Below are 11,575 nucleotides of genomic sequence, written 5' to 3' on the forward strand. Positions count from 1 at the left end.
GTTCCGCTTCCGGCGGCCGCGGAGGAGGAGGAGGAGGAGATGGTGGAGGAGGGAGGCGGCGGCGGCGCCATGAGTTTCCTCAAGCGGTTCCCGCCGCCGGCCGAGGGCGTTCGCCACCAGCAGCCTGACACGGAGGCGGTGCTGGCGGGGCGCACCCTGGGCGCCGGCACGCTCTACATCGCTGAGAGGTGAGGGGGGCGGAACCGGAGTGTGTGTGGGGGTTGCGGCTCTCGGGACCCCCGTAGGCCTCGGGCTGCCCTGAGGGGGATGGGGACCGCCGTGCGAGGGGCTGTCTTGTGAGGGCCCTCCCGTAATGGGACCGTGTGGGGGGCCGACTGATGGGGGGCCTCCCCTGGGGGCTGGTGGAGACCAGGCTGGGAGGGCCGCGTGTGTGCGGGCCTCGCCCCGGGGGGGGGGTTGTGGGGCCCGCCCTGAGGGGCTCTCTCCCCCGAGGTGACTCTGGGGGTCTCCCCTGAGGGGACCTGCCCGAAGGGGGTCTTGGGGGACTCACGTGAGGGGGGCCGTCGTGTGGGGGAGGCCCTCAAAGAGGGCTGTGAGGGGCAAGCTCTGAGGGGGGTCCCCGCTGTTGCTGCTCCAAACGAGGGCTGTGAGGGGCAAGCTCTGAGGGGGGTCCCCGCTGTTGCTGCTCCAAATGGCGTTTTCAGCAAGGCGAGAGGGAACAGCACAGCCGGGGAGCCCGGCTGGCCGGCGCGCTCCCAGCACAGCACCTCTCTTCCGCTGACAGAGGGGAGTGGACGGGGCTGTTGGTTTTCTGCTGTTACTAACCACCGTGGTTCTGTGAAGTCTCTCATGTCACGTTAATCACATGGATGCTGTACGTTCTCAGAAGGCAGAAATCGCTTTTGTTATTCTGGAAGATGTTAATTGAACTCTTTATAATTCCCTTTAAATCCTGCGTTGTACAGTTCAAGAAGATGTCTCATTGATTAAGGCAATGTAATTTTCTTTAACTGTGGAAAAGTACTTGAAATATATTTCTGCAGCAGAAGAGTGTTGTTAGAACAAAAACATCATCTAAAACATGCACTAAGGAGTGAATTGTCTTTCAAAACCTTTGGACTCTGAAGCCTATATGAAATGGGTAATACTATTTGAGGGCCTTTTGGCCTACCTGAACTTGTTAGTGATGTTGCGTTCCTCTTGGCGAGGAATCTCTCTGGAATTTCAATTACTATTTTGTTTAGTTGTTTGGTTGCAGATACAAGGGCTTCTGTTCACACAGCATCTGCTCTCAACACGTATAACGTTGAGTTTCCTTGTAACTCGCTTTCAATAGATTTCTGTGTGAGGCGCGTACAAGTCTGCCAGCTTCCTCCCAACATGTTTTGAGGGCGTCGCAGAGCTTTTACCAGAGTCACTTGCTGGTAATGAATAGAAAATGCCAGTGTTTGCAGGAGTGTCGTGCTGTGGGAGAACCGGGTACCCGGGAAGACAATGTGGCTTTGGATCCTTGTACTGACTCTACGTCAGTAGCTGTAAACACTGAGAACTGGCCGATCGAGGCTAGGAAAGAAATTCCTCGCTCCCACTTCAGCAGCTCTTGCTCTCAGCCTGATCTCCTGAGGCGAGGAGTCTTCTGTGACCTTTTCATTGGTTTTGTCCCTCCACAAAAACTTGTGAACGCTTGGTTTTGCACGTGGTGGAGGTCTCACTTTCTGCCCTTCGGTATTTCTGTTCACTGTGTGACTTCACCAATCACAGACACCCAAAATGAGCTTGAGTTTGATTTCTCGGCTGCTAGAAATACATCGATCCTTCTGATAAGAAGGAGGTAGCAGCCCAGTGGTGACAACCTGTGCTGTCTCTTGCTGTGGTTAGAGATGAGAGTGAAAATGGGGGGAAGCAGAGGTTATAGCATATAAGCTGTGAAAGGGGGAAAAACAATAACCTGGCTTTGTTAGCTCTGCTGATCACGGAACTGGTTGTTTTTCGACATACAGGCTATACCCACATCAGATCTATCATCTTCCAGAAATTACGATCGTGACTTTCCTTTCAGTGTTGTCTTTATCTCAAAAAAAGCCCCAGAACGTTTGATAGTTTGAGTCATAAATCACACTCTGGAACCTCTCTAGTTATCTTTGGCATGATAGATATCTGCAGAGAGGAGAAAATAAAGAGGTAGGGAGAGAAATTCAGGCTTTAGTGGAAATGTGATAAAGCTGAAACATGTTTAGGGTGCTCAGATGCCCATTCCTTCAGAAAAGGTTTCTTTTACCTTCCACCATCAGTTAATGCGGTTGCGAGGTCCTGTTAGGGCAGGTCCAGGACTGTGTATTACCCGAGAGTGGGGTAAGCGCCTTGTCCAGAATTACTCGCTTTTTTGGGGTTGGCTTGTTTTTCTGCAGGTGTCAGTCAGGTACCTGAGATTCCTCTTGTTAGTTTCTAACTTGTCTCTTTTTTTTCTTCCCCCCCCTCCTTGTTAGTCGCCTGTCGTGGCTGGAAAACTCTGGAGTTGGCTTCTCCTTGGATTATCCCACCATAAGTTTACATGCCGTCTCCAGGGACCTGAACGCCTACCCATGGGAGCACTTGTACGTCATGGTGAATGCCAAATTCGAAGGTATGGCTGGAGTGCTGCTTAGCGTTCCCACGCAGTCCTGAGTGGTGTGCTTTCTTCAAAAAGAGTAAATTTTGTTTTTAAAAATGATATGCTTCATTCAAGTAATAGCTTGTATTTTCGTTTTCATTTCCCTGAAGGATAGTTACTTTAAAAGTATAGCTTTGCCCTTGTTTAGAGTCACTTCTGTACTATTCTGCTCTCAGCATGTGAACACGTACAGCTGCAGCCGCTGAAAATCGGTTCTCTCTTATACTAATTTTAAGCAATTTGGTTCCTCTGCAGTCTCCCCGTGATTCCAGCTTAGGTATTGTTTTTGCTTTATTGAATTTATGTTAATGTTGCTACCTTCTCTAGGCTTTATGAATTCCTGCTGTTTCACATTAGCCTGCAAGCCTTCATGCATTTTCTCCCACAGCTTGCTTAAAAAAACCCACCATAGCTCATGTTACTGGGCTTAATGAATCTTTGTAGATTTCCCACAAAGCCAACCTTTTGACCATTCTTGCTTTGACCTAGAGAAAACAAGCTTTCTATTTCATTGTTTGTATGGAGATTGTCTATATTTTTGACGTACCATTTTTTTTTCTTCTGGCAGACCTGTTAATATTTTAAGTGTGTTGTAAACTGCCATCTCAATTTAAGAGTAGTGAGCGTTAAGTCTTGAGCAGGTCTCCTTTCCCCTTCATGCCTACTAGTTGTTGTAGTTAAAGGTTAAAATCTGGCGTTTAACTTTTCTTTAAATAGTCTATATACTGAAAGTACTGACAAGACTCTGAGGAGGCAGAGGCGTTTTTAAGCTATTAATACTCTTCATTATTTCCTTCACTTGTGTTACTAATATTCTCTGGCAGTCTGTCACTACAATTAATGAGAACGTGTACGTACACCTCTTGGTTCGTCTTCCTCACTTTTCTTTAACTGTGCTTAATTCTGAAGTAAACTGAGCCTAGTCTGGAGAAAGACATTGTTTCCAGCTGTTAATTCATTCTGATAATGGTGTTTGAAAATCTGGATATCCTGTGATAGTTCTTATCTATAAATCCTTAATAGACCCAATTTTTTTTTTGGGGGGTGGGGGGGGTGGGCAGGGGTGGTGGGGTTTTTTTTACATATATGAACTCTGGCTACTGTAAATCTTCTACAGCAAGTAGAAGATTTGTTTAGTTTTCAAGTCTGGCCTGCTATTTTAACTGCTGAATAATGTTAAACCCAAACCTCTCAAATTCTTTGGCTGCAGGAGTCTTCATTTCTTAGTTGGGCAGGGTACATTTTGTTCTTCCTCTGGAAGTTTTTGTTGTGCTCTCTGTGTGTATATGTGCCTTATCCTCGCCCCTCTTTTAGAAAAAGGCAGTCAGAGGTTGACTTCACTGAAAACAAAGAGCTGGCCTGAGCAGTAACAAGCTGTGCCTGCGGGTGTCAGTTGGAAAAGGATCGGGTAGCTTCCTTGGACACTTCATTTTTTGGGGCAGCTGGCTGGCAGCTTCTTGGCTTCTTCATATTCTCGGGGGTGCCAGTTTTGTATGTGATAAAAGCCACTCAGTGCAACAGCCTTCACTGTATTCCTCTCTTTCTCTAGAAGATAATTACGCACTTTTGAAGCTGTCAGTGCAGTATCCCCAGCCACAAAGTGAGGAACTGTTGCCATCGTCTTTGTGGTTTTTATATTTACGGAAAGTAAAACGTCACGTTGTTGCTTACTTATTCGTGTACGTAGCACACAGAAGTCAGGAAGCACGGTTTTGCTCACAGTTGTTGTTGGCTCTGGGTGCACTTTCTACCTCTGACATCTTGCTGGCTGGCTAGGAACGTCAGAAATCAAGCAGAGATCTTCTGTAAATGTCACAGTCCTCTGAGAGGGCATGCTGGAAGCTAGTTGATTTCATGATAGTAGCGTTAAGGATCCGTAAAATTCATGTGATGTAAAAAATACATATATAGCATTGTGCAAGGAAATTATAATGATTGTGAATTGTGGTCTTTCTGAGTACAGCTGGTTTTACTAAGAATCAGGCAGTTTTCCTGAAGTATGTGAATAGATCATGGGACCATTACAGAAATCCAAGGTCCTAAAATTATAAATAGAGAAGTTTTTGTGTACGTTGCAAGTGTTGTTGCAGTGCTGTGAGAGGACCTCGTATATCCATAATGTGGATGGGAGTGGGCTGGTTTGTGCCTCTCACAGGTTGTGTCCAGGTTTCTGATTTGATTGTGTGTGTTCCTGAAAGAATAAACAAATGTGAGGTTTGTTGGACAAAATAAACATGTTTCTCTTAAATCTTTCAATTTTCTAAAGAGGAGACAAAAGAGGCTCCCATGGCTGAAGGGGAGGAGGAGGAAGACAGCGATGATGATGTTGAACCAATTGCGGAATTCAGATTTGTACCTAGCGACAAATCAGCCTGTAAGTGAAGAGGGAAATGGCGTTTTAGCTTAAAAGTCCTGGCTATATGCGGAAGACATCTCTGGTATAGAGATGTAAATGATGCCATCCTTTAGTGTCCTTCTCTAATTACTTGATTTCTGCATGCTGAGAACAACAAAGCAAATTGAAACTGGACTATTTCAAGTAGCTGCTTCTCAAGGAAAATTACAGTGTTTTAAAGTAGAGACTTTTAAGTATAAACTTGAGACAAATAATCTTATCTATATACATTTGCAGAGAACTTGCATGGGAAACATCTTTTTAATTACAAATTCAGTGATATTTGAGTCAGCGATGTTTCATTAGGAACATGCTAATGTCCAGACACTACCACTGGAAAGCAGTCGTATCCCATCCAGTGTGGAGCTTACAGCTGGATCCAAGTTTTAAGAATCTTACGTATTAGGTGTTGCAAGGAATCCTGTAGTGGGTAACCACAGACTGAATTGTCCAGAGAGAAGCCTTTATCATCAATGAAATAATGGAAAAGTGCTGTTAAGAGGATAAAGCACCAGGCTGGATCTAGAAAACCTGGTTTGTTTCTTGTATGGTTGCTGGCTGCTTGGATGATGTTTTCAAATACAAATTCAGTGGTGGTTCTGGTAAAGGAACATCCTCAGTCTCTCTGATCGCTCAGTCCAGGATTTCTTGCCTGTCCTTGCGGGATATTGTTGGAGAAATGAGGGAGGTTTGTGTTCATTTGTGTTCCTGCAGTGGAAGCCATGTTTTCAGCAATGTGTGAATGCCAAGCTCTGCACCCAGACCCAGACGATGAGGATTCAGACAACGATTATGAAGGGGAGGAATACGATGTTGAGGCCCACGGTTTGTAACCATTGTTTCTTTTGAAATACCTGCTAGCACTTGGATACCTGGAACTTCTCCTATGGTATCTGCCATGAGAATGGTGTGGTCTGTTAAGAAGTTCCTCATCATCTCGCCTAAACATTCTTTATGCCACAGGCACAGTATAAAAACTCAGAAATCCGTAATTTAGCTGTCACAAATCACTGGAATTCAGCAAAAACATTGTTTTTATTCTCAAAAACCCCAAGACACAAATATCAGCCTTTCCTGTTCCCAGTGGATGTGCTAGCACAAGTTCTGTGCCCATGCTGTGGCGTGGCCAATTCACATCACCGCGTATGTTCTGTAACTGATGTAAGCAGCCTTTTAATCGCAGTCAGTTAATCTGAGCATAACTCCTCTAGCTGTTGTCCTGTTCCTCCGCCCCTGCTTGATCCAGGCTCCTCAACTTGGGTCTGATAAACACCAACTTGTTTTTGCAGAGCTAGAACAAGGTAACATCCCGACCTTTTACACTTACGAAGAAGGATTGTCGCATTTAACTGCAGAAGGTCAGGCCACTCTGGAGAGGTTAGAAGGCATGTTAGCCCAGTCTGTCAGCAGTCAGTACAACATGGCTGGGGTGAGAACAGAAGACTCAATAAGGGAGTTTGAAGGTAAGAAATGCTTTTGTTTTCCTAAAGAATATAGGAAAGCAGTGGTTTTCCAGTCTGGCTAATCCATAAACACCAGGACTGAGCAAGTATCATGCTGTGGGTGTTACTTTATCGCGCTGTGTGTGTCAACAGCAGTTTTATCTTTGTTCACAACCACAGGTTATAAAAATGCCTGTGGCCCTACGGGCTGCTGTGTTGAAGAGTGAGGACCACTGCGTTAAGAATTCTTGATTCTTACTGGAATGCTTTCCTGGAATAGTGGTAGGGTGAAGCTGATTTAGGATTTAAAAAAAAAAATTAAACTTGGCAGTCTATGCTGGGATTAGGAAGCAATTTCCACTCTAAACAGGTAGTATTTTTCTTGAAAATACCCTAAATTGTAGGTTAATAATTCTCTTTACAGAGTTCGGTGTGAATTCAGAATCATTGAAATACACTGGAACAGATTAAAAAAAAAAATCTGCTTTTCTGAAGGATGCTGTCTCTTAGTGCTACTGATTGTTCGAACATGTATTTAAGGAGTAAGGTTTTTTTTTCTCGGGAAAAAAACCAGTGTCTCAAATTTTGCCTTTTCTGCATGCTGTTTTTACTGGCGCAATATATGACCTCGGAGAAGAACAGGGAAGTAGTTTAGTAGTACTGCTTCTTGTTTGGATGTAAACCTCTGTGTTGCAGTATGGCCTGACAGTTTTGAAGGATGAAAAATGCTGCAGCCATTGTGGCTTTCCAGCTATCGGCTTGCCTAGAATAGTCAACAGAATAATAACTAATCTGTTCTGATCCACACAGATGATTTTTTAATCTTTATTTGCTTTGTCAGTTGTTTACAGGGTCTCTTTGTTCCACAACTTTGAATAAATTTATATAATATAAAGATAACTTTAGGTTATATACTTGTGTTTTAGCAGTGCCCTTCATTTGAAAATTTTGTCAGGTTTCTGAACCCCCGAATTTTGAAAATTAAAATAAACTGAACAGCAAGTATGTCACGTGTCTCAAAGCCCTCTTCATCAGTTTTATTTGCCTTCCTAATCTTATTTATGGTACTGCTTCTTGGTTTGCTACAATTATTAATATCCCCAGAGCTGCTCAGTTTCAGAATTCTGTTATTTTTTGATGTTGTAGCGTAGAGCGATTGTTCCATTTTTCAACTTTATGATGGCTGAGAGCTGTTTCAGAACAGGATCCAGCCTCTTTCTGTTAGAGCAAAATTAAAGCTATTAAAAGGAATCATGCCATTTGTTACAACGAAACGTCATTTAAAAAATGAAATAGTTTAAATCCGATATTGAAGTCTTTTAATAAGATAGGGTGAGATGAGGTTGTAGGAAGCTGTGATGTCTTTAAGTGACCGACTGATGGAGCTGGAACAAACCCACAAACCTGTGAGCACATCAGTTTCCTTAGGCCTCAGAAGTTCAGCAAAGGAGTTTCTGCTTTGGCCATTGCTTGTCAACAGAGGGCACTCACTCCCTTTTGTGTGATAACATCATCCAGTTGTGAGCCTGCGGTGTTACATAGCCTTGGCTGTTGTTTTTCAGATGGGATGGAGGTGGACATGGCACCAGTAGTTGCGGGGCAGTTTGAAGATGCAGAAGTCGATCACTGAGGAGGACAAATGCTGCTGTAAGTTATTCTGTCTTCCAACACCAATGCTTTTCGGTCCTGCAGAGCCTTCCGTGTCTGCAGTTTGTGTAATACAAACGATCCCAGATCTCCTACAGGAAGTATCTTGTGATATCAGGATGATGGTGATTTAGAGAAGGAAAAGGTAGCTGTAGTTAGCACAAGTATGGAAAGATGTTCAGTCATCTGTCCAAAATTGCCTGTCAGCATAAGCCATCACGCTGCATGGGTAACCTGTGTAGATGTGCCTGTCTGGAAGGCAGGTCAGCCATTTGGTAAATGAAGAATTGTCCGATCTCAAAGGCTCTTAGATGCTGATAAATGAACACTGGAGCCATTGCTGGGAAGTTACTGTCCTTAGTGTCCATTATTTTGCCCTTAGTGTGCAAGATTTCCCAGGCCTTTCAAGGGGGCAGAACACTTCACAGCGCTGCAAGTCCATCTCTTCCTTCACTGTAAGTGGGGCGGGAACAGTTCCCGGTACAGCTACTGAGCAATCTGGATGAGATTGTTGTCAGAAGTGCACAACTTAGAGACAACACCCTGCTTAGGTGGTTGTGCCAGTGTGCCCTCTTGCCTGCCATCACCCGTACTGCTTTTCTCCTGTCAGGGGCATTACAAGATGTGCCAGTGTTTCCTTGCTGGCGCTGGATGGGAGAGGTGGAACAGCTTATTCTAGGACTGTGTTTGTGGAGACACACAGGCACAGCGGGGTTGGGATTCCACCCCTGCTTCAGCAGTGCTCGCTAGTGCACAGTTTGCATGTGCGGCTCAAGTGGTTGTGCGTTGTCCCAGGTCTTCTGCCTCACTAGGAAGTGAAGACTGCCAGCTCTCACCATAAAGTGAGCGCACAACTATCCCACTTGAAATGCCGGAGAAAGCATTTCTTGTGGGGCAGACAGCTCGGGGTGGGGGGAGAAAGAAGGAAAGGGGCAGGGGAGGAAAAGGCCACAAATAGGAAGACAACACGCTGCAAAAAATCAATGGAAATGGGTCAGAAGTAGTTGGTTAGGGATTACAGCGTCACTGAGGCTGCAGCCCCCGAGAAAGGCTGTTGTGGAGTGGTGATGCACATCTGCTTCCCTCCTCTGTTGCTTATTTTACTTTGTTGCTGTTAATACTCCTGCAGTTCTGAAAGTCCTTGAGTAGCCCTGTGTTCACTGACTGATCTCAGCTGCTGCCACTGGTCCTGAATTAGTATTTACTGTTTGGTGTAAGAGCTCAAACTTTTCTTTGGTTGCTTTTCCTACCCTGTGAAAGACTTTGTAGTACAGAGAGGAGTTCTTCCAAAAAAAGTCAAGATGCTGATTGCCCTGCCACTGGATGGTTATCTTACTTGATAAAGGGCACATTTTAAAATTAAGGAAAACTCTTCAGCTGTAGATGGAGTGACTCTTAGGGAATGGAAAGTTTGGCTCTGATGACTCCATCTCCAAGATGATTTTGGTCCATGGTTTATTAAAAAAAAAACCAAACAAAAAACCCAAAAAAACCCATGCTGTTGAAAATTGGAATTTGAATGCTTATTGTCCTGATTTAAGCCTGAGCAGGATTAAGGAGAGTTAGTGGCTGGTAGCAGATCTCTAAGGAGCCTGAAAGTGCTAGTAGAAGTGGTGTTGACACTGATCTTCTAGCAAAGCACAAAATACATCTTGTAAGAAGTAGTTTTGCTCAGCGGAATTCTTCCTGCTGCTTACTCCATGCTTTCCACGGCGTGGCAGGTGGCTGTGGGAGATTAATGCTGCGAGAGGTGACTGAATAGGGAGTCCGTCTGTCCTTCTGCTTGTGCTGATCAGAGCTGAGGAGCTGATCCCCATCAGGGCAGATCAAGTGATCTGCATGTGCAGCGCCAGGTGTTGCGATGACATCGCTCCAGGTAGCAGTTTGGGAGCTGTGGGTGTGATGGAGCTTTTTAAAGTAACCACCAGCCTGAGCATGGTGATGTAATTTCAGTAAGTTCAAAAAGCTAGGATATACAGCAGCAATAAAAAACAGAAGATGCAAAGTGACAAGAACAGCTCTTGCAGGTCTGTGCTAATCACCCTGCTAACAAGTTTGAGCACAAGGGTGGCTTGGTTCTACCCTCTGAAAATAGGGGCAGAGAGGGAGCATGCTGTGATCTTCTCGGTACTCCGTGGAGCAGCTCAGCCCTTTTAACCTTCTGAACTGCAAAAACAATCTACAGCAACATCTTGTTGGTGATCCTTTAGAGGGCAATGCACCGCCCTGCCTCTAAAGCGACGCCCTTGTGGGATGCTCATGTTGCATGTCACTGCTCATTACCCAAACAAGATGCGGCAGTTGCCCGCTGAAGCTCCTGGAGGACTTGCTGACAGTTGATGTGAGACATTTCCGCTGGTCTTGTAATAAGCAGCATTTTGTCTGTCGCATCACGAGGTTGCGGTAATTGTTCCGAAGCAACTGGTGTGTCTGTGTGTAGCGGTGCGACGGGGTCTTCCAGGGCGCAGGCGTACAACTGCGCATTGTAAGCGCATGCTGTCCTTAGCTGACCTGAGTTTAGAGCTGCTGCCAAAGACAAAGATGCTCAGCCCTTCTGAAAACCAGTGGGTTTGCAGTAAAGTGCTGTCCTCTGCACCTGCAAACAATAGATAGCTACTACTTTGTAAAGATTAAGAAGTTTTTATTTTAATGCCAATTATGTAAACTTAGTGTCTTGTATCTTTCAGATTCCTGTTGTGGCACTTCCAGAATAAGCTGTAAAACTGAAGGCATTGCAGTGACTATCGGGAGTTAACCTTTCTTTTAATGACCTAAGCTTACACATCTAGGTCTATAAAGGCTTTTATAGATGTTTAAAACAGGGTTTGACATTTGTGACCACTATGGGGTTATTTAAAACAAAACAAAAAAACAATAAAACCTCTTGCATCTAACACTTGAATGGGGCTAATCAGGGCTTGTTTCAAAGAAGCCTTTGTAGGAATTCTAGGACTTCAGAAATAAAACTGTAAGTAGAACAGGATTTTAGATTGTCCTAGAATTTTCCATATTTTTGTACCTGTTCATTGCATCGGTGGAGTAGAATGGGAATAGAAACGTTACAAAGTTTGACTAAAAGGAAATAGGGTCGGATAAGGATTAAAAGCAAAGCTGAATTTAATGCCCCTCAAGTAACTGCTTTATCAGCTCAGTGCTATCCCTTTTATTTCTCTGGGAACGGAGTTTGGGTGGTAGAGGAGATGGAATAAAGTCTGTAAAGTCCTGAAAAAGAGAACTGGTTTGTGTCTTTGTATTAATTGTTAACAACGTTGTTAAATAAACTAAGATTTTTGTATCTCACAACCAACTCCGTGTTGCAGCTCTCAGTCCTTTACTTCAGCAAGCGGCTGGCAACTCTGAGCAGATGTCCCTTGAGTTTTAGCACTCTCCTCTATAACAAAAAAAGTCCAGTGAAGCCATTTGCATCATTTACCTGGATGTGAGAAGAACAAAAGGGCAGAATATTTGCAGAGTGTACCT

The 11,575-nt window shown here is 44.5% G+C and overlaps 2 protein-coding genes across 8 annotated transcripts in view; one reads left to right on the top strand and one right to left on the bottom strand.

Annotated features, from left to right (window-relative positions):
* Positions 1-11,402, top strand: CLNS1A (chloride nucleotide-sensitive channel 1A). 2 transcript variants are annotated; one of them, XM_072850873.1, is made up of 7 exons: positions 1-188; positions 2,448-2,584; positions 4,878-4,985; positions 5,721-5,831; positions 6,296-6,469; positions 8,011-8,095; positions 8,478-8,574. In XM_072850873.1, exons 1-6 carry the CDS (start codon positions 40-42, stop codon positions 8,076-8,078), a joined length of 747 nt encoding a protein of 248 aa, XP_072706974.1. In that variant the 5' UTR covers positions 1-39; the 3' UTR covers positions 8,079-8,095; positions 8,478-8,574. The 2 variants fall into 2 exon arrangements, with proteins under 2 accessions (XP_072706974.1, XP_072706973.1); XM_072850872.1 differs by lacking the exon at positions 8,478-8,574 and adding an exon at positions 10,783-11,402 and having other exon boundaries at positions 2-188.
* The window catches only part of AQP11 (aquaporin 11), a 20,838-nt gene continuing 16,522 nt past the window's right edge, over positions 7,260-11,575 (bottom strand). Inside the window, exons 5-6 of one of the 6 annotated variants that reach the window (XR_012040511.1) lie at positions 11,397-11,528; positions 7,260-10,618 (exon numbers count right to left, since the gene is read on the bottom strand). The gene's annotated coding sequence lies outside the window, so the exon portion shown is untranslated. Of the gene's footprint in view, positions 11,574-11,575 lie in introns of all 6 variants that reach the window. The other 5 variants (XR_012040508.1, XR_012040510.1, XR_012040509.1 and 2 more) reach the window with 5 other exon arrangements.

Source organism: Ciconia boyciana, chromosome 1, assembly GCF_034638445.1.
Source record: "Ciconia boyciana chromosome 1, ASM3463844v1, whole genome shotgun sequence".
Lineage (NCBI taxonomy): Eukaryota > Metazoa > Chordata > Aves > Ciconiiformes > Ciconiidae > Ciconia > Ciconia boyciana.